Raw genomic sequence first — 23,651 nt, 5'->3', positions numbered from 1 at the left:
TTGTTTCATACACGCATAATGGCAGTTTTATATTTAATGCTGCTTCAATTTTGTTTTAAAGTACAATTGGATAGCTGTAATATTTTACACTTGTGAGACTGTGAATCAACATTCTAAATTAAAAGAATCAACTGTTATTTGCTATAAACCTATAATTGCTGTGGCTGAGCACTCTTCAAAAGACATTTAGTATTCAGTCTATTGAAATGGCTTTTCTATGTCATGTCTAGTACTTGTGTGGTGTATTCATATGTTTTATTATTAAATCTGAACTGTTTTTCCTCTTTTATTTTGCTTGGATTAGAAGAGAAAGGAGGCCTGGTGTCAGAAGGTTATGGAGAAGATGATTGTAGTAAGATGGATGGAGAGGAGGATGGTTACGATGAAGATGATGATGAAAACAGTAAACAGTCGGTAAGTAGTTTTTCATTTTATACTAGCCGAGTTCTTTATATACATGCAATTCAATTGTGCCTTTTACTTACTGACTCATTTGTTCTGTTCTTTTATGAAAATAATGTTTACAATTTTGTGCATTCTTAATATTGTCTTGAGCTGAATGAAGTAGATTAATGTGTTAAATAAATTGTTACATAACTGGAATGTAACAAAAATGAGTTCTGCAAATGAACCCCATCATATTCTTAATGTCTGTTCTTCAGGTACTGAAAGACTGCATGTAAAACTTTTTGGTGTAGGGTAAAGGTTAAGATTACTTCATAACTTAATTTCTTGTGTAGGTTAAATGTGTGTGGTATAAATGACATAGCTGTGAAGTTGTTAATGTTTTGCTCAAGTTTAAAAATGCCATTATCAAGTTGCTTCATTTTTGTAACCAAAGAACACATCAAAGCAAGAAGGTTCTCCGCCAGACTTGGATTTTGTACAGGCTGGAGAAAATGAGGTCATCCTTTCCTGCCATGTATTCTCTCAGGGTGGTGAACTCAACTTTTGTTTTCTAGTAGTAGAATGGTATCTTTGAATTATGTTATGCTTGTGCTTATTTGTCTTTCTTTGGCAGCAGTGAACAAATTATCTGTTTTCCACTTCAAATATATCAACAAGCTGGAGGTGAATAAGGAACAATGGAGAAAGGGAAGACTTGGAAATCTAATCCTGCCTTCCAAAAATTTCTGCAAGATTTTCTTAGGGACTTAAGCAGGCTGATTCTCTCTTCCTTCCCCCCGTCCCCATCTTAATTACCACACACAGCTGTGGTCAGTGTTCTGGCCTTTCTAGAACATGCTTAGTCCACATGATGTTTGAAGTTTTTTTCCCTTTTTCTTTTGATTAACTTACAAAATCATATTTTCCTACATACTTAAGCAGGCGGAGAATCCTACTTTTTCGGTGGATGCCATCGTTGTACTGTTTTTCAGGGGCCAACTAATTTACTATTGAGATGGTTATAGGGTTAATGGTGTGAAAGAATAACATTGAATAAAGTAACAAAGCTGGGTGGGGGTGATGGTTGTCTTTGACATTATTATTCCAATATTCCACGTTTTTCTTGCAGTAACCATTTTACCTTTTTAATATTGCTCTGCAGTTTGTGCCCATGGAGTTTAACAATATCTTTAAAATAGTATTGTTAAGTTATTATTGATAGCAACTTATAGATAGATGTAGCAATCATTTTCCAAAACATTTTAATTTGTTATGTGATTTCCATAGTCTTTTTTCTGAGAACGTTTTCAGATGGGATTATTTGTATTTCTATATGTTACACTAATTTGGAAATAACTAAGTATTACTAGATTGTGTGAGATTGTATGGATGTGTCTAACTTGAATATATTTGTGGTTAGATACGGAGATAATAGCATGCTTGAGAGCTAAAGTCTAATCTTAAACAACTTGTCTCACTCCTATTATAAGTGAAATCTAATATGCAATTACATGGATTGGGAGATTTAGGAAGTTAAAGGTCATGATGGCACCCTTTTCCTGAACTGTTTACATGTCTTGCGCCAGTGGCCGTTCTGTTGGTGAAGTCCACAAAGTCAACACTCTTCTCCCCCATCTTTGAAAGTCAGCTTGAAAATTACATACACACACTTATTTACAAATTGAGGCTCATGTCATCTGTGTCCTAGATCAATCACTTCAGGATAAGCCTCCTACATGAACAAAGCTGAATTGTAACCAGCGTGTATTGAAAAGCTGAAGAATTTACCTTTTTCCCTGCTACACCAGAGGATAGGTTTGGTACTTATTTATGCAGTAGTGTAAGCAGAATTCCGTTCTGGTCTAATTTTATACATTTAGTGTACTGTTTCATTTTCTGTAAGCAGTTTTCACTGTGGCATTGGCTTAAGCTTGAATGACTGTAATTTTGGGCTTTAGAGAAAACATACTCATATTGAATAGGCTTATTGCTGTATGTGATATCAAATGTTACATAAAGACAGAATAATAATAATATTCTATATAATATAGTGGCTAAAACAATACTCTTGTTCTTTCTGATATAGCTTTTTTAATCAAGGTGCAAACACAACCATTCCTTAACCTTTACTCTTTTTGGATTAAAACTGTATGTGCCCATTACAGAAGCTAAGTAGAAAATGCCCAGTTAACACTCTTTAACCTTTGTAATGTTGATAGTATTAGAGTGTAGCTTTGTTTAGGATTGTACTCTTTGGGAGAACTAGATTTACATTACTGGAAGAGAATGAAAGTTTTTGAGCTTTAAAGAACTTTTAAAAAGAAAGGTCAAACTAGTTGTTGGTAATGGAACTTCAAGGCAATGTTGATCTCATTCTTGCAAGATTTGTATCTTGTGCTTTTTGGCTAGGTGCACTTGGAAGTAAGCTTTGATGGGCACAAAATTAGAAAGGTATAACATCTACTAGCACAACTAGATCTTTCCTGTAGGTATGCCCATTTTCATGAGGACTGTGGTAGCATTTAAATTAGGATTGTCACACAAGAAAAGTGTTGTTCTTCTCTGTATGGCTGGCTTCTAACAGTCTTTTTCATGTACTTTGGACACTTATCTACAGGGATGCTCATTTGTAGTACTGTTTTGCCCATTACCAACTTTTACCTGAATAGATGTTTCATAAACAACTAAGAAAGAGAGGGCCAGGGCTTATGAGAACAGCTCAGCTGAACTGAAGGGAAAGGAAGACCCTGGGCTATTTAATGCAAGCCCCTTGCTGCATATGCAAGAACTGGCAAGCCCACTCTTTAAAGCTTAATCTTGTAAATTCTTTGTCTTATAGGAAGATGACGATTCAGAGACTGAAAAACCTGAGGCTGGTGACCTAAAGGTATTTGGAAGAGTGATTTGATGGGGAGGGAATGTATAGTGGCTTCTAACAGCATGATTTAGTTCATCATTAGAGTCTTTGGTTATTAGCTAGTTGTTGCTGGATCTTACTGGGGGGGAACTAATGGGATGGAAACTTTTATGAATAGCTCCACATTTTAAATACTGGAAGAAGCAACTGGAATTACTCCGTTTAGCATGAATTCTGATACTATGTCCTCTGAGTGCATACACTGTAAGGAAATCCGTAATTTACCTGATCAGTCAGTAAGGAGTCGGATGGTTTTACATGAGTTATGTCATTTAGACAGTTTTTGGTTTGGGCGGATGACATGTTCTATTAAAATATTTTATATTTATATGTTAATTTTATAAGAAGTTTGCTAAGTTTTGTAAGAAGTGTAAGAATATGTGGCAGAACAGTCTTAGTGTATGTCTGTGTCTGTTGATAAAACATCGTGGGATATTTCTTAGCTGTAAATTCATAATTAGAGTATAAATTCATCACTGAGGGTATCCTTCAAGGAAGCATAAATGGAAATGCTCATGGAAAAGATACAAAAATTATCAACCAAACTGATCAAACTTCCTCACTAGTAAAGGCTAATATGTTTGGATCTCTTTAATGTAGGGGGGAAATGGAATGCTGTTGCCTATTTGGTTTGTTTATGGGCTTCCCTCGGATACGTGGCTGGGCACTGCAGGAAGCAGAAGACTGGGCTGGATGGACCTTTGATCTGATCCAGTAGGGCAGCTCTGGTGTCTCTTGAGTGGGGTGCTGTTATTTTGGGGTATTGTATTTATGACTACCTAGCAACTTTTTAAAAGTCCCCAAGATAAACACTAATAAAACATTATGGAATTTGATAGATTAGATTTCAGAAGCTGCCTTCTATATTCATATGCCAGTTGAAAGCTTCAGTATAAGCTTTTTGTCCCTGAGGTGTTCTCTGTTCGGTCTTTTTTTCTCCCTGCTCAGTTGAGAGTGTGATAGTTCATAAGCAGCCTTGGGACAGCTGCAGAATGGGGATATCCCTTGTAGGGAGGAACCACCTCATCACCGGGAATGGAACGGTGTCCACTGCAGGGAACTGTGGAAGGGCTGTGCTCTTTTTGCAGAAGGCATAAGTTGCTCATATTCTTCAAATCCTTCATAAAATCCACCCAACAGCCCAGCAATATGGATTCACGGGGTTTCTTTTAGAAGGGATGGGGTATATGATAGTTCATTTTTATGTTAATTCTACTTCCAAGAAGGAATGTTTTTATCCATTGCTTGCAAAAGGGAAAAAAATGAACATGTAGAAGATTGTGCAGAAAAATCAGAGCCACGCATATAGGAACGTTGCATTCCTGACAGGTACACATATTCCAATTGGTCAATAATGATGAAACTAGAATCTATTTTTTACTGCCAGTACTCTGCCCAGGTACCATTGTTCCTGATTGGAGGTCCTTTCTTAATCAGAGACCCTTTCCTGTTCCTTGAATAACCGTAAATGGTTTTCAGTAAAAGCTCTGAAATGAATTACATACCAAAGCTGTTCCAGGCAGCTGCTTTTTTAAAAAGTGGCTAGCAAGCAAATATTTGCAGATCTCCATACGTAACTAAATGAGCCATTCTGAATTCCAAGGTCTTAACTAGCGTGAAAAGCCGACATTGGGTGGTAGCATTTCAAAACATAAGTCAGAGGATCATGATGCAATGTTTATCTACATTGGTTGTGAATATCATATATAGAGCAGTTTAGGTGTTGGTATAGAATTGTTTCGCAGACCTTAACAAATCTTGTTTTGTCTGTAAGTGCTGGACTCATTTTTCATCCTTCAGGGTTTTGTATTACTGACTATATTTTCTGATTGTTACTCCAAAACCTAATCCTGAGCTCTGTAGTCTCATAACTTTATTACTGTTATGGCAGAAGTGTTGCAGTATATAAATAAATATAGGGCTAGCCCTGGTTATCATCACCAAAAAGAGAGGTTAATCTCTAATCCTAGTTTTTTCCTGATTTTTCATAATTCCATTGAGTTTCTCAGAATTCTGGTTCAGACCTGTAGTGACAATGGGGACATCTGGGACGACTTGTCCCAGGGGCTGCCATTGCCGTTACTTATCAGGGGTGGGGCGGGAGGGGACGCGTGGGCAGGTCATGCCCCAGCCGCATTTCCCTCTCCCTTCGTCACTGCTCTAGTTAATCAAATATCGGAGCCATTATAAAAGGCAACTGATTAAAAAATTAGTTCATCCACATCCAAACAAGTAGTGCCAGGAACTTCACTTTTTATGTCATACAACAGAACATTCTGATATAAAATGATAAACTGACTGTTTTGTTCAGTGTTGGCCAATTTCTCTCTTTGTTACAGCTCTTGTTCCACGTGGCTTTTGTATGTACAGGTCCCATGATCTCAGATATAACCCTTTTGGTAGTCAAATGGGGTTGCATCTAACCTGTCACTTTCTCTGGGAAATCATTTCTCAAATTTCTAGATGCCCTATGACTTGACTCCTGGGATTTGTCAAACCCTGCTGTATGGGTTGCTGTAGGCCTATGAGTGAGCAATGGTTACCTAGAACCAGTATTTGAAGGGTATGACAGGATCAATGAGGGTGAAAAAAATGAAACTCATTAGAAGCAGATGCTGATTGATGTTTGGGAATTGACCTATGGGCCATGTTTAATTCTGAATGTAAGCCAGTGTGTCTATCCATAACACTTGTACAAATAAGAAAAGGGCCACATCCAATAAAACTACTGTATCAACCATTTACAAAGCCACTACTTTTTAAAGTTGAGTTTAGTAAAGGAAATATATACTTTGTTGTCCTTATATTTTTACAAGTATAGATCCAATAAAATAATTACTAAATATTCAAATTTGTTTGAATATAATACTTAAATTACAATTGATTTTTTTTTGTTATATATTTCAGTTTATGTATTTGTTACTATTTGGAGATAAAATTGACAAGGGATACATTTTTAATTTATTTGCTAAATAATCCAACATGCAGAATCAGATCACACTCTTATTCAGGGCATCAGATAATTTTCCATTCTAGTTTTCTTTGAAAATCCATATAAGACTTTGAACTACATGGAATATGGCACTTTTATCAAACAGTAAACAAGAAGACTGGATATTCTCTTATACTTGCCAATCATACATTAGCGGTATTTGCAAGAACATGCATACTTAGCGTACTTAATTTGTGGATGTAAGAGAAGCAAATCCTTATACCTACTTTGCCCACTCAGTGGCAGTGTTTCTCTGTTCCTGGATTTTCATAATGCCTATTTAAATTCCAGTACAACTGGCATGTGCCATTTTATAATTTGACAGTACCTGTAAGGGATCTTGAGGGGAAAAGGTACAAACAAAAGTAAAGAGTTGGGCATATGCTTGAAGAGGATATCTTAGATTTCCAGAAGTGATCGTGATCCTAACTTCACTGGATTGTGGAATAGATAGTGATGACTATTCTTTGACTGGGTACTGCAGAATCTAAGCAAAAAGACATATACATAAGAGCAGTTTTAGAAACCATGACTATATAGGGGTACAGGTCATTCACTTAAGGGATATGGAGGGTAAGCCTGGACTGGCCATTAACACCTAATTGGCAATAACACCTGCCAATCAACCCAGGAGGATGGGGCGAACCTTAAGGAGGCAGGAAGCATATATCCCAGACAGTCTATCATAAGGTCTGGGGAATCTGGCATGGAAGGACAGGCTAGCATTCCTTCTGACTGCAGAGGAGGGCAATAGGAAGAAAGGGTGCTATTGACCCCTTCCCGTCTCTAGTCTGAGGCCTCCAAGAGGCACTCTGGAGGGTATGTTGACCCTTCCCAGCCCTGAAGATGTAGTGAATGTATATCACAGTATCCAAAGAGCTGTGTTGTCTATTTTTTGTTCCCTCTGCAGTGATTTCCATAGCATCAAATTCTGGAGGATCCCCAAACGTTCAGTGTGGGGCACTGTATGGTCATTTAATTCCTGTTCTTTATTTATATTTTCTTGTTGAAAATAGAATTTCAGTGGTAATACGATGTTCAGTGCCCAGCTATTGCAGTACAGTGTGATTAAAGTCCTTTAGTCGGGCAAATACCCTTTATAATGCTGATCATCCCAGGACATTAGAAATTGTCACTTCTCTTCCAGGGGTACAGTCAGAGTCAACACCTGACAAAAAGTTCAGTGTAGCATGCCAGTCCAATCTACAGAGTAGGCTTGTCTACCCGATCTTTATAACATTTGTGTAGAGATGAGCCAGTAACATCTGTGGGTTGTCTTGAGATTTGTCCTGGATTTGTGTGCCCTGTTAAATTTATCCCTGTTTATCACAAGTTTAAGTTCATTCGGGAAAAACTGCTCTTGTTGATTCTGCTGGAGATAAGAGCTCAATGCTTTACAGTAGGCTGCTTTTCTGTAGATCTGCATGTGCGGTCTATATCTGAACAGTGTGTTCTTCAGTGTAAGTTTTTCAAGTTCAGACACTGATGTCTAGCAGCCATTTCCGCTGTAGCTGGAAGGCAAGGTTAGTTCAAGTGGGACACTTTCTTGTCTTAAACGTCATAGTGGAATGACTGAAAGCAGGGTGTGACTGCTGGTGACCTGTATGTGCATGCTTAGAGGTTGGTGAAGGGAAAGATCTAGTTTGTTATAGAAACCTTAGGGTGCAGTTCTGCTACCAAAGCGCAGCAGTTTATTGGAATTGGCCAAATGTTAGTAATGTAATTTTTGTTTCACCAAAATTAAATAAAAGTTCAAGGCAATGGGCTGGATCATTTGGAAATATTCTACTAATCCAGAACCATCCTCAGGGCCTTTGTTCTGGCATAAATGGTGGGTTCTGCTGGTGAAAGGCTGAAAGAAGGGTCCAATGCTAGTGGAAGAGGGCTATAGAATTGTACCCAATATATCAGATAGGAATTTTGTGGTCACATTTACAACTGCACAGGTTACACTTCATAAATTAAATAGCCTCCTTCCAGTGTAATGCTTGAACATTCTATTCTTGATAAAAATCTAAATGCTTTGGCCCACCAGTTTGAAATTTGGTACAGAGAAGATACCTTGTGTGAACAATGCAACCTTGCCAAATTTCCTGAAAATATTGTTGCAGAATGGCCAAGTTACTATTTTTTAAAATGATGTTCAATTTGCTGGTCTGCTAAATCTGGTGACACCGTCTTTGTTATTTAAGTTGTGTCAAAAATTCAGGCTTCCTGAAAATTCCTCAGATCATGCATTTTTTTCACAGTTTTCAGCCAAGTATGATGGAAATTGCAATGAAGGGCTCCTTGTGATTTTGTGTTCAACTAAGAAAGCATTTTGTGTGGCTGCCCAGTAAATTGTTGAGGGTAACTGCTATGAGAATTGAGATTATGTCCATCTGCAAAAGAATAATCTCATATGGTATCTTGATATGGGAAGATGCAGGGAGATGGTGACATATCCTAAAACTTGCTAAGGTTCAACATTGCAGCCCAGGGGGTCTGGAACTGTAGATTCCATTACAGTTAATTATAAAGCTGCATTCTACATTTAATCATCCTGGCAAACTTAATCCCTTTTGGACTAAGACCAGACCTTTTTTGTCTCAGAAATTCAGAGCTATCACCAGGTGCTGGTTGGCTGGGACTATATGGGATATGACTCTGATTGGTAAAAGTAGCCTTTGACATCAGAGATGGGTATTTGTATGGGATTGGAGAAATCTGCTTGTTCTTCTTAGAAAGGAGAGTGGCATAGGTCAAACTCCATTTAGCATAAATTCCTGGACATTTGGACATTTCCCTTGTCATCAGTTTTCAGTAGAAACTAGATCCACAGGAAGTTGGGTAGGGAAGGATTAATGACCCCTGCAGTTTCTTGTTACCTCAAGGAACTCTGCAAAGGCTGTGAATAGCCAGATAACATGTTTAGCTTGATTAATACAACTGTATTGCTTTTCATTTGAATATCTGTGTTGTGCGTTTTCCCTGTTTTATTATTTTGTCTTTTCCCACCCCTTTTTGAATCCTCTTGTTTTTAACAATAAACCCTTTTTATAAAGACAGGGTTTTTTTTTTGCTTCAGTTAGTACAGTCTATTTCTCTGAGATATTTCTCTTAATCTCTTTCCCATGAGCTAGACTGCCCAATTGGTTATAAGTTATTTTGTTATTGTCCGGTTTCCCTACCAGAAAACTATAGGTCAGTCTCTAGACCAGGGGTAGGGAACCTGCGGCTCTCCAGATGTTCAGGAACTACAATTCCCATCAGCCTCTGTCAGCATGGCCAATTGGCCATGCTGAGTAGAAAGCTTGATAGAGTATGCAGACTCCTAATTTATCTGTTTATGAGCCTGATACCTACTCTAAACGTTCTAAGAAGGAGAGACCTAGTGAGTGGCCAGGGAGTTTCCCAGTATGCAAAGGCACCATTAACAAACTGCTGCAGCTGGCATGAAAGAACTGTCTCTGTGTGTGTTTGTGCAGTATAGTGGTTAGAGGGGTCAGACTAGGATCTGAGAGATCCAAGTCTGAATTCCTGCCCTTCCAAGAAAGCTTGCTGCCTGACCTGGTCAGTGACACGTTCTCTCAATCTAATCTTCCTCACAGGATGGTTATGCTCTCCTTCATTCTAGTGTCACCTCTATTTAAGCTTCTTTAGTTCCCCCTATTGGGGATAAAGGTAGTAGATACATTAAATATATGCATAAGACCGAAATGCACAAGAGTTTGGGGGAAACTGCATGTTGAATTTTTGTTTGAAGGTATCAGCCCCTGCCGCAGCCCAGTGTCTCAGTGAAAGACCATGGCTAGTGGCCTGACTGCTCTCTTAAAACGGAATGTGTTTTGATCCTAGAGCAGTGGTGGCGAACCTTTGGCACTCCAGATGTTATGGACTACAATTCCCATCAGCCCCTGCCAGCACGACCAATTGGCCATGCTGGCAGGGGCTGTCGATAAAGGAGAATATCGGCCATAGTTCACTCAACATCTGAGTGATGGAGGATTCGCCACCATGGTCCTAGAGTAACATTGTTTGGTACTACTTGTGTGCGTCTGGTTGTGAATGGGCTTTCTCAGGACGCTTTTCCTAGTAACCATTGCATCAAATCTTTGAAAGGGCATACCGTTGAAGCATGGCCCTTCCCCCTGAATTGCTCTACTCTGGAAAAGAAAACATAAGATTTTTACGTCAAATCTTCTTTGTTGGGGACTTTTCTGAAGGATTCTAGTCCCAAGTTTTATAAGCATATATGCAATGCTGTTGTCAAGAAAGACCAGCCCTTCTGCTTACACTACTCAGGTGGTGTTCATCGGAGAATCATTAAGTTTGTTCTTAATTACTAGTCTGATTACACTGATACAAGCAAGTTAATAAACAATGCCTTGCCCTTTTCAAGCGAATGTTTGGCAGTTGTGTGCTTGAATGTTTAGAAGCCTTTGAAGGAGTGCCTTTTATAGACATCCCTCATCCCCCATTTCAGGGTTGGGTTGGAAAGCTGCCACAGTGGCTGCCTGGATTTTTAAAAAAGAGTATTGTGTGAGCAAAACGGCTGTGCTGCTGATGGTTTTCAGAGATAGTCTTGATACGCTTGAAGGCCGTGTTTACTTTTTGCTGCAACCATGACCTCATTCATTCTTTGGCTTTAGTACCAGAGAGTTACCCTCGTGTGAAGGGGTGGGTGGGTGTGCTAACTCTTCTTTTTCTTAATCCATTTCCAAGTTGGAACGAATTCTGCTGTTCAGGTAACTTGTGATTTTAGGCTAAAACTCTTATGTCTCTGGGTCCTGTACAGGCCAAATGGGTCTGTTAACAGCCTTCAGTTCTGATAGTGGTGGGAATAATCATCTGTCTGTAGTTCCTCCCTCCTCCCTTCAACATGTTTGGCTGAAAGGATAAGAAGAACTTAAGGGAAGTGTGACTAAGGCTCCTTCTGTCATGAGTCAAGCATAGGAAATCTCCCCAGGCTATGAAGAATTAGCACCCTACACTTCTGAAGCCCAGTCCAGACCTTTAGCTGCCTGCTTGGAGGTGTGAAGGGTATAGATAGGATGGTGATTGCCAATGTCAACAGGCCATTTCTGGGGGAGAGGTTGTTCCCTTGGCCTACCACTCCTTTCTAAAAGTGGTTCTTCAGCAACACTAGTTGCTGGCCTATCAATAAATTGATATGATCTTTCTAAGGCTTATTAGCTACACTTACTAGATTCAGTAGCTAATCTGGAGTTGGCAGAAGAAAGCCTTGGACTTAAGATAAAATTTTCCTCCCTTCTACTGTTGCTTTCTGCCCAGTTGCGTATATTATAAAAGAAGATAAGTGAATTCTTAGCCCTAGCAGCTTCAAAGGGTACAGTTCGCAAAAGCTATCCTGTTTTCACATTTAGAAAATGAGACATGCCCAATATGTGCCTACTTGTTCTTCCCTTACCAGGAGTGCAAGCTGTGACAAACCCTTGACTCTTTCCAGTGCCGAATTCCACGGATTGCTGACATAGGTGTGGCGTGGCTTTCAGAAGGGTAGGAAAGGGTATTTTCATTTGTTAGCTACTAGGGAAAAAACTCTCTCCCAGTGCCCCTTGGTAAAGAACCTACTGGATGGAGCCAGGTGGACAGACAATTTTGTAATACAGTGTAATGTATCTGTTATCTTTGTTGAATATGTCAGTCCAGCAGAAAACACTGGCCAAACACAAATACCAAGACTAGAGAGGCTAATTCAGACTTGTCTGATTCTAATTCAGACTTGTCTGACTCTACTTTCATTTACTGGTATATTTGATGAATAAGCAGAGCACAGAAGTAGCGTTGTTGAATACTTTTACTTATGTGTAAAGTTCTCAGTAAAATATGCTAGATTGATACTTCTCAGATTCAGGAGGGAAAGGAAACTCAGAAAATGTACAGAACATCTATGAGGAAACTGGAAATCCATGTTGAATAGCTTATCAGAGGTTAATTAGTAGATGCTTGCAGTCCAGCATCTGAGCTGGTAGAGGCTGGATTCAGTAGATCGAGACTTCCACAACTTGTGCAGAGCTCACAGGCGGGATCTTGGCTACCTTTCTTCTTTCCCTTGCAATACACACACACACACCCCCCCCCCGCTCAATTTTTGATGGTCAGGCAACCGTCAGGAACAGCATGGGATATATCATGGGGAGGAGATGCAGTGGGAAATAGGTGGACTGACAGGATAGATTAACTCACTCTTGCACAGTCTTGTCTACAGAGGGTAGTGAGGCAGATTTCTGTCAAGTCCCGCTCCTTGGAGCATTCCACACTATTTAAGGACTTTTCAGGTGCATATTGAGCTGTGGGGAGATTATATTTTTTTCTGCAAAAAGTGCTTTGGTTATACAAGTTTGAATCCAATTCATTGTTTCCACATATGGTACTATTTGGGCAAGGGCCTCCAACTGCTGTACATAATATATCGACATGAAAGGTAAATAATTATAGGCATTCAGAGACAATAGTTTGCAAAGCCATTACCATTTAATGAGCATCTCTCAAATAATAATGCCAGGTGGAAAGTGTTAGTATATTTAAAACTCTGTTTTAAAACTCTTGTGGTCCACCTTTCTTCTGTTCTAACAAGCCTTGTTTGAATGGGTGCTTGCCAATCTGTTGCAATGGATTTGTAAGAATAAATATAGCTTCAAAAATAAAAGGTACTGTATATACTCGAATATAAGCCAACTCTAATATAAGCCGAGGCACCTAATTTTACCACAAAAACTGGGAAACTTATTGACTCGAGTATAAATAAGCCTTTGAACTTGACTCAGTAGCAGCTAAAAACAGACGATTTGGGAGCAAGATGAAATAGAGTTGCTTAACAGAGTTTGCATTAGGGGTGAGCAGCTTTCTAGCACTCTAGGAACACAAATGAACCACTGTTTTCCTCCAAATGTAGAATAATTCTGGCATTCATAGCCGTGTCAGCCTAAACTTTGCTCCAAAGAAAGTCTCTGTCTTCAGCAACATCAGTATTTGGCAGTAAACTACTGTATGAAGAGTTGTATTAGTCTAGAATGCAACATACCAATAACCCTTAGGAGAGAAATGCCTTGGTTTCTTTTAACACACACATACACAACCTAGTTGTAATGCTACGCAGGCTGTCCTTACAGCTAGTTTTTATAGCTCTCTGGTGAGTTAGAAAAAAAGTAGCAACATGCTTACCAGATCCCCACAGCAGCCCCAGCTCCGTCCGCCATCTTGGAATTACCGTATATACTTGAGTATAAGCCGAGGGGGGCTTTTTCAGCATTAAAAATGTGCTGAAAAAGTTGGCTTATACTCAAGTATATACGGTATATACTTTTTGTTGTGTTAAGATATTTCCTATCTGAGGACTTAATGGTTCCTACATTGTTATTCCTTCCTGTTTGCCACTGGGATAATATCTCTTTGTTCTCTCCTGTCCAGTATAAAGCTGACATGTTGGAAATTAGGATTCTTTCCTGTTCCCCTAAGAGTCCACGGTATAGTTTGCACTGCTTCCTGGCATCCCCCCCCGAGAAGTCCAGCTTTTCATCTGGAGTCTGGCATTTGCCCTACTGCCTTGTCACAATTCTGGCAAACAGGGATACACCCATGGGAAATATGATTTAAAAATATTTCATTGTTTTTGTTCCCACCATCATTGCTGAGAAGAAAATCAGCCATTACTTTTTAATCATGTACCCCACTTCCATGTAGTCTATTATCTGTATAAAATATGGAAGCTTATGTACTTCAAGTTAAACAAGGATCTGTGGATGTGTGGAATCTTTCCTGCAGTTCATGTCTTGGATTTTTGTTTCCTGAACTCTGATGGAGTTTTACTGCGAGCTGTAGCTTTTTCTGTGGTATTATGGTCTGTTTTAGAGTGCTACATCTGGAAGACCTCGTTATATGTATGCTACCTTGGCATCTGAAGGACTGGTGAAATTAGTTGTTTATGCTCCTTTTTAGTGCTGTTTCCCCTTGAATGTCTCCAATTCCGACCCCATGTTTGGACCAGGCTTTTTAGTTAATATGCTAGTGCAACTTTCTTTTTGCAGCAAAACTACTTAGTTAATCTACTAAAAATATCTGCTGTTGAGTGACAGCTAAGCAAAGAGTTACTGAATTTTTAAGCAGTATCACTGATATCTCTGAAGATGCCAGTCACAGATGCAGGTGAAAAGTCAGGAGAAAAGGCTACTAGAACACGGCCATACAGCCCGGAAGCCACACAACATCCCAATATCTATAATGCCTATTAGCACTGGCTTGTCCTCTTTTTCCTGTTCATGGAGAAGAAACATGAGATGCTTGAGTGATAAAATCGATGTATTAGTTGTCAGTGTCAAGGAGCAGCAGTGGCGTAGTGGTTAAGAGCAGGTGTACTCTAACCTGGAGGAGCCGGGTTTGTGTGCATGTGTGTAGACACATTTGTGTGTCTGGACAGAAAGACATGTACTTGCCCCTCTGCTAGCCCCTTTTGGCTGCCATTTCCCCACCACACTTCTAGAGGGTTGCTTTTTTAAAAAAAGAAAAGTCATTATTATAGTATTTTAGTAATTACCATTTTTAAAAGCCCTCCATTGGTACAACAGGGATGGGGTGGAGTGGTAACTGCAAGCGGCTGATGGAGAAACAGAAAACTCCTGTGCAGAAAGTCTGTTACCGGTACACATGTCTCTTTATTTGCAGCAACATAGAAAGCAACATAGAAAATCCCACAGCTTTGGTCCCCTATTACTAGATAGGAGAGTATTATGTTCTGTCAAGAGCAAATAGATAATACCCTCCCACCAGTGGGAGGCTGCATTTCCTCACCACAGGAGGAGGTTAAACTCATACTTTCATAGGCATTTGATAGAACATGACAAAGCTACAAATTTCCTCATCCATAATTAGAAGACTGGCAGGCTGAATGTTTGTTAAAACAAGAGCCAAAAGCAATCAGATTCTCTTCAAATGTTTAGAAACAGGTCTATATGGAAATGGGCTTTCAGAAGATGTAATAAGGCATTTGAAAGGGAGGTATGGGTAACCTAAACACAGTAGGCTGTTGGAGGAGGGGAATCCTTATGCTGCTGACCCACATAATTAGTTGTTTTAATGAACTTAGGCTGTTTCCGCACAGCCAGAGGCAGCAGCTTCCCACCAGCATAAATGAAGCCGGTGGAGTATCGAGACCATTTGCATAGTCCCATGAGGGCAGTCCCACCACCGCCACCCACTGAGCCACCCAGGGTGTCTGTGAGGGACTTATCTTGCCGTCCTCTGCAGCTCCGGTCAGCTGGAAAGATACACCCATGACGCCCTCCAACCCTCAGGGGTCACAGGGCAGTGTGGGCTTGTCTTTCCAGCCGCCCGGAGCTACAGAGGAAGGCAAGGTAAGTCTCTCGCAGATACTGGAAAGGCCAAAAGCAGCAGCCTCACGCCAGTGTGATTCGCACCACAGGGAGTGAGGTTTAAAAGTGGCATCTTTGCGCCACTTGGGTGGGCCCTGCATGTGCGAACAGTGCCCCAGGGACGGTGTTTTAACTGTCCCTAGGGCTCTGTTTTCCACCCATGCGGAAACAGCCTTGGATTCCAGGCCAGGTAATAATTGCCCCCTTAATCTACGATGGGCATGGGCCTGTCTTTCCTGCTGACTATTCATTGTCTATCTCCCACCCACCCAAAATTCATGATTTAAAATATTTTTAGTCCTTGTGGCTGCAAGAGAAATTTAAAAACATGAGGGTGCAGGCCTGCATGGTTATTCTCACGTCTTTCTAATGCAGAATAAAGAGATCTGTCCCTTCCTTCTGTCACAAGCAAGTGATATTTTTATAATTTAGGAACCCTTCAAGTCAAAACAAAGTTCGTCTTTCAACAGATGTGAATCCATATTAATAAATCAGTCTCCTAACCTGTTTAGGAAAACAGGATGTTTCATCATCAGTCAGAATTTTAGGAATTGGGGTTGTTTGCTTTTCAGCGACAACTATGGTATGATCACAGTTTTGAATCTGAGCAAGGGGTTAAAAGTGTTGGACTAGGATTTAGGAGATCTGGATTCAAATTGCTGCTCAGCCATAAAAGTCACCAGGCATGGTTAGGCCAGTCACTATTTATCAGGTCAACCAACCTGCCTCACTAGGTAGTTGTGAGGATGAATGGAGGAGCTGGGTGGGGTGGGCATGAAACTTCAGTAGTTTGGCATAAGATGTTCAGTATGTTGCGGCTGTTAATGAGCTACTGCATGACAAAAGACTTCAGTTTCATACAGAGTCTGTACTGAACTGTTCTATGAGATGTAGCCATTGCTAGCAACTCTCCGGAACACATCGGCCTTAATGTCTTTGCCCATCAGTTAGTTATCAGGTAAAACAAAAGTGCTGCTCTTGATCTCACTTCTAGAAGTGCTAAAGGTCAGCTGCTCTTGCTGGAGAGTCATATTTTTCTGGTGATACTATTTATTTCTATTCTATTAAAATTTATTACCCGCCCTATCCCGCACTCTCAGGGCAGATTAAAATAATAAATAAATAAACGATGCAAGGTGACCAGCAGCTGAATAGTGCGGCGTTTACCTGCAGATTGACTTGTGGCCAGCAGGTTACGGCTGTTTAGCAGGTACATACTTTGACTTGACTCCTTCCCTCCCCTTTGCAGAACAGACAACTGCAGCATTCCACATCTCAAGGATATGATAACAAAAGGGTATCTTGTTGTCCTCTTGGGCATAGTTAATAGCACATGAGACAAGCGCATGAGATGGTAACTAAACATGTAGATGACACTTGATTACTTCGACAGTACTCGTTCATATTTCTGCATGGATGTAAAGGTCTACGTGTTTGGCTCACTAAGATTGTAGCCCTTTGAAAAACTTCTTAGAGCGATCTTAGTAAGTTGAACTTTCTTTCTGGAGATATGAGGTGGTAAATAAAAATTGTGCCGTTGGAGTTTCTAATTTATCAATCTTAGTTTAATTTTTAATCAGTCTTTGTTCTAGTTTCTACAAACATGCTGTCCTTTGAATAAAGCAAACCTTTGTAACAGCTCAAAGTCTGTAAGCTTTGGGAAAGCTGTGACAGAAACGGCAAACTGTCTTTATTGTCTTCATCTTTGCAGATACCTGTTGTCAGTAGACTACAGGTTACAGATGTGTGTGTTTTTTAAATTCCTCCATTTTTATAAAGACTGGTAGATTTCTAGTCAACAAAAGAAAGTTTTTTTTCAGAAATAAAAATGAAAACCCCACCACATAACAGCTTGTCGTTCAGTATTTAGACTGCCATCAGGTGAACAAAATGTCAGCAGCCAACATTACTAAAATAGCAGTTGGACCTCCCCAAACCTCTTGCAATAATTACACTGTTATGAGGAACAGTGAATGAGACTGCTGCCTCATCTGTCTGCAGTACTTCGTACACAGTCAACAAGCAGCTTATTAGCCATTTGAAGGAGCAAAAGTATAGATTTTTTTCAAAGCGCAAATTGCATGACGCATGCCACATCCGTGGTTTCTCTTTGGAGAGAGGAAAGTATCACATATACAATCTGGTAATTACTGTATAAATGTTTTGAATTTATAAAATGGCACATGGGAGTTTTATGGCCTCTGATTTCAAGACTATGTACTTAAGCGTTCTTAAGTGATTTTATGTATTAGTGAGAAGCTTTCCCATGCGTGGAGCTGGTTCAGTCATGAAGTTTTGCAGTAAGCAGAATTTGTGTCCTCTGGGCAAGGAGAGCCTTTTGATGGCTGATTGCTTAGGAGGGAGGGCCTGTTGACTTCATTGTCTGATGAGCTAACTTTGATATGCCCTGAAGTTGCTAAAGACTACATTGGGTAATTTTTCTTTGTAGATTTAGAAAAGCAGTGTGAAAACTGGGATTGCAAGGGAAATACTGTGCCTTTTTTCTCATTTTCCACTGGCTGAACATAATGTAGAATAGCTTCCACCAAAGAGGGATGAATGAGACATTTCTAACAATTGAATTCTTCTATACCTCCCTAAAAATACAGTGCATCTGAAAAGCTTGTAGGTGTGTAAACCAAAGTTGGCATACTAGATTTTGTAACCCTCAAACTATGAATGTAGGAGTGTGTGATTCTGCCATTGTGGAAAGACATGAGGTCTCTCTTATTTTCAGTGCTCTAAAATATTTTAAAAGCAATATTGAGGTGAACAGTTGGTCTCTGGCTTTCAGGGGTGTCATTTTTCCATGAAAGAACTTTCTCATATAGTGCTCCTATCTGTAAAAGTTTAATTAAGATAAAAGTAAGATTCTTAGCTGACAGTTCTGCCATTTGGCAGTAAGCCACTGGTAAACACTTGTGAAATAACATGTCTAGGAATCAATAATATAGCTGTGCGAACATCTGAATGTAATGAGAGACTTGTTGTTTGGTTCAAGCTATTGACATATTTATGCAAAATAGTCACAGGTTATTTTATTTATTTGCATTTTTGGGTCCCACCTTTCTCCCTAGTGGGCACCCAGACTATTTTACATCATTTCCCTTTCCTTCATTTTGTCATCACAACAACTCTACGTGATAGGAGACAAAGTGAGTGACTGGCCCAAGGTCACCCATTGAGCCTCCATTTTACTTTCTACCTGGATAGCCTCTGCTCTGTGATTCTGGAATATTTGCCTTTCATGACATGATCAGTAGAGTTGAGTGCAAGCCTGGCTTACTGGTTAAAGTTAATCAAAGGCCACTTGATTTGAAAATGTTGGCTGTTGATAGGGAATCATAATGCAGGAAGACCTTTGGCTCCCTTAAAAGCCCCTGGTTTGCCTATATGGAAAAAAAAAGGAAGCATGGTAGCCCAGTTACATTGCTTGGCAACAAATAGGCAGCATTTTGCCTATTTCAATTTGAATGAATAGTTTCACTGTGGGGGTGAGCTATAGGTATTCTTGTTGAATGTTGGCAGATCCCCAAAGCCTTGCTGGAGAAAGAACATGGAGCCAGACTGCCGCCACTGCTGCTTCTAACATTTGGCCCTTTTGTTTGGCATTAGTTTTATAAGCACTTCGTGTCCTTTAGGCTTCCCCTTTCTCTTCGTTTGCCTTGTTTTCCCCTTCCCTTTAAGACTTTTGGCTTCTCACACACTGCCTTGGCAAGGTACCACGGAAGTGTCCTGAGTTAATCCTTTCCTTTCAAGATACCATCTCTGAAAATGCAGAATGACATCTCTCAGTACTGAAGATGTGATGTTAGGGAATGTCACTATGAATCTGTATGAGAAGAAGTAAGGTGATTGGTCCTCATCCATACCACTTTTCAAATTCATTTGTCTGCAATAGTCTCCCCTCAGAGATTCGCCATGCACCTGCCCTTTATGTGTTTAGGGACATGATGAGGACCTTCCTCTTCACCTAGGCATTTGATTAGCCTCCCTGAAAACATCCCTCTAGGGGTGTGTGGGAGTGGAGGTGGGGTTTTTAAAGGCTATTTTATTATGGCTTTAATTGTTATATTTTATTGATTATGCTTTTTTGTGGTTTTTTATTGTTTTTAACTTATGTGAGCTGCATAAAGATGTTAATGTGAGGTGGGGTATAAATACATACTGAACAAATAAATAGTTCCTATGTTATTCACCTCTGATGAACATATATACTGTTCAAGCAACCAAAAAATATAGATATAGCTTCTTAACAGTAATAGTTTGGAGCATCACAGTCACTTTTGGTTAATGGGTATGTATGACCATAATGTGTATGGAAGATCATTTGTGCTTTGAACTGTAGCGCCTTATTTGGTAGAAATTTGTTTAACTTTCAAATAAATCATTTTTTAAGAAAATAAGGTCAGAGGACCTTACACAGCTATCTCAGGTGGTATCTTTGAGACTACAGTTGTTGAGGACAGTTTCTACGTGTTCTCCATGAATAATATAACTAGTTGCATTTCAGAGGTAGGATGATCTATAATTTAGTAGAAATAGGGCGCTCTTCTGAAAATTATCCCTTTGGTTGCAGCTTAATGACATGTGCTATAAAGTTGCTGTAAGAGTGAGGTAGGTATTAAAAATCGTTTTGTGTCATATGATTATGTAGTGTATGCCTAATATTTATACCAATATTTGTTTCCTCTCTGCTTAGGACTTTTCAGAAGTGGAGAAAAGAGATCCTCAGGAACTAGTTGGTGAGTATAAACAAACTATAGTATGTGGGCTCTTGTTTACATTGACATGTCTTCCTCTTTTGGCATCTGTACATATAGTAGTACTATGTCAAATGTCAGGAGATTTGTTTTTTCACAGTAAAAGTAGCTATGGGGCTGGCCATCAATAGCTTATTTTTCCATTGCAAATAATGCCACCTAAAAGAAGGTAGTCCGTATTTGTACAGTGGTTCCATTCCTCTGCAAGAGATGCCATCCAAATGCGCGAAAGCCTCAGCTCTCTCATGTACACACACACAAACGTACCCCGGGGAAAATCTTTGCATCATTTTATCAAAGCATGTGAAAAAGCGGGCCTTGTATCAAAGGGGGCAGAAGTATGTCTAGAACATGCCTCCCTCTCACTGTCAGTTTAGCACAATATAATTATATGCTTGACAGCCTTCGTCATAAGTATAATTAACCCTCAGATTTTTGAAACTAGATAAATCCCAACATTGCTGTTTTTTGAATATTTACATTTATTTACATTTTTATGTAATACTGAGAGATGATGTTCAAGATTAGCCCTGAAGAAAACACTTTATCTAAGCTGTAAACTTTCTCTCACTTATTAAATCCTTTCTGTGATTTTAACACTACTGACTATTCATGCTATTTTAAGGTTTTCTTTTAGACCGCTGCGATGTTTATATTTTGTATCATGTGCTTATTTCAATTTAGTAATGTGATTTTTCATATTTGGGTGCCACCATGAGCCCTATTTTAGTGAAAATTTGGAATGCGCACAGTATCAGAAATATGCTGATCTTGTTTGGCATTCTCAAACAGAAGTCAATTAACTACAGTGACCTTTCCAAGTTGGCTGATTCAGTGGCATGTTGGTGATTCTACCGTTTTTTTCTGTTCAATTCTCTCAGTTGCCAGTAAACCATGAATGCCCATGATTCTAGCCAGAGGACTAAAACTGTTTGGGAATTAAGGAAAATCAGCTTTTTAAAACTGATGCTCTTTCTTGGGTTTATATGGGTTTTTAATAACACTTCTCAGAGTACTTCTTTACACTTAGTTGTCAGGTACTTCATCCAAACACAGTATAAACTGATTATTCCGTTTTTTGAAAAGATGTACTCTTTATCATGTTCTTTCTTTTAAAAATGTAGTTGCAATATAAAATATTCAACAGTAGACCTGTGACATTGAATTAAACTGTAACACGAGAAACCATTGAGTGGTGGAAATAAGACTGAAGGTTTTGTTCTGCGATAACAATTGAAAAATGGTACAGTATCATACACTGTCTTGCAAGTTGACAGGCAGTGTTATGTAAAATGTTCTGTTAACAGAGAAAGAGATATGGTGTGTGGACAAATATGTCTATGGTGTGTGGACAAAAAGGTCTAAACGGGTTAGAGTTGATTTCTTATTCTGCTGATCTTGCAGTATACCAGTGATGCATTCCTAATTACAGTTTAGCCCCAGCTTATTCATGCAGTTGTATTCTTTGCGGTCTCTATTGCCTTAATCAATTCTTAGTCAGACCATAGCTCTAAGGTATGAATAATTATTTACTTCACGAGGCAGTGGCTGGGTGTGTCTATAATGGTGAATCATCCTGAGAGTCAGCTTCCTGCATTCCCTCTGTGGCATTGTTCAGGCTAGAAGCCAGTTCACACAAATCCAGTCAAAGCTGCAGCCGGAGTTATTCCCCTAACCTATGTCTGATTTTAATCTTTGCAGAAATAATAGTTGCAGAATTCACGAAATGGCTAGAAACATACTCTAATGTCAGACACTAACAGCATTTGCTTATTATGGAAAGAAGGGTCGGAGATAGTGATGTAGGTATAGATTTTTTATGGGGTGGGTTCGGTGACTGAAGGCTTTCTGGCTGCTCCATTCCATGCATTGTTTCAAGCAAGCCGGACATGTAACGGGAGGGGTTTGAACCCGAGAACCCCCTCTCCCCCTACCTACGTCCCTGGTCGGAGACCTGATGTAATAGATCCATATAATTCTGTTGCAACACTTTACATTGTCATTAGTGGTCTGAGACTCAAGACGGCCAACTGTCTTGATTTATACTTAGCTGTAAATGAATTTCAGTGCACCATTAAACCTTTCTAATGGACTTAGAGTGCAACTCTGCTTAGGATGGTGCTGTTCATCATCAGTTAAATGGCTGTCATACATAAAACAGATTCCAACTAAATAAAACGAAAAATCTAACCCTCAATGTGAGATTGGAATAAAGGAAAACATGATCAATCCTGTTCCCGCTCCCAACAAGGCACTTCTGTTATTTCCAAGGATTTCCCTCTTCCCCCAGTTACAGCTATGCGACATCCAGTGTCATCCATAAGGGTTTCTGGCTCTCAGGAGTGGCTTGGGTTTGTATCTTCAGCAGAGATGCAGGATTGCTGTAGGAAAGGAGAAGAGCAGAGGACCAAGGTGGTTCTTAGGGCCCCAACCCACATCTTTTTTTCCTATACAGCTTTTTTCTCAGCATTGTACTTTGGCACTTACTATAAACTACTAGTCATGTTGTCTAAGTTCTTCCACATGCTTGATATTTCTTTGAAGCTTGTTCTTTGATCATGCAGGCGGATTTGGAGAGGGAAGTCGAAACCAAATAGCACCTGAGTAATGTCTAAATGTTTGACGTCCCTCCAACATGCTACAATGGAACCTCAGTTTTTGGCGGCATCGTTTTTTGCCGATTGTTGCCAGCCATTTTTTACCTCGGATTTCGTTGGTCACCTCGGATTTTGGCGGCTTGAGACTTTTGTGTAAATTCGCTGCGCTGTTTGCGTTGTGCCTGCGCAGACAGCGTAGCCTCCGTTTTCATTGGTTTCGGTTTTCACTGATAGTCGCCAGACCGATTACCGGTGAAAACCGAGGTTCCACTGTATTTCTGTGTTGTTTTCAAGGATAGGCTGTTAATGTCCATGTCTGTGGTGGTTTTTTCTTTCTCAGGGTTCTCTCATTCCATTAGTAAATAGAACAATGAGACAGCTACTTCTTTGCTCTCAGAGGCCCTTTTACTCCAAATATTTAGAAAGCATCCATGAGAGTGGAGATGATGCAGAATCAAATGATTAAACAAAATTAAGGATGATTATGGAAGTCCTTGTTACCTAGTTGAAAAGGTCATTTCTGAGACATGTTACTTTTGTGCCTCTTGTTAAAACTGAACACTTTTGTTTCCTGCCTTTTTTCTGCACTTTTTTGACATTCTTGATTGGACATGGTTCCGACCC

The 23,651-nt window shown here is 39.6% G+C and overlaps 1 protein-coding gene across 2 annotated transcripts in view; it reads left to right on the top strand.

The window, feature by feature from the left end:
* LOC125429347 (SAP30 binding protein) overlaps positions 1-23,651 on the top strand; it is a 37,336-nt gene that overhangs the window by 594 nt on the left and 13,091 nt on the right. The window contains exons 2-4 of one of the 2 annotated variants that reach the window (XM_048490393.1): positions 305-414; positions 3,227-3,274; positions 20,370-20,412. In XM_048490393.1, coding sequence (XP_048346350.1) covers positions 305-414; positions 3,227-3,274; positions 20,370-20,412 — 201 coding nt within the window. The remainder of the gene's footprint in view (positions 1-304; positions 415-3,226; positions 3,275-20,369; positions 20,413-23,651) is intronic. The other variant, XM_048490394.1, reaches the window with a different exon arrangement.

The sequence above is a fragment of the Sphaerodactylus townsendi genome, linkage group LG03, assembly GCF_021028975.2.
Source record: "Sphaerodactylus townsendi isolate TG3544 linkage group LG03, MPM_Stown_v2.3, whole genome shotgun sequence".
NCBI lineage: Eukaryota > Metazoa > Chordata > Lepidosauria > Squamata > Sphaerodactylidae > Sphaerodactylus > Sphaerodactylus townsendi.
The sequence above is the reverse complement of the archived record's forward strand: the minus strand, read 5'-3'. Positions and strand labels throughout refer to the sequence as shown.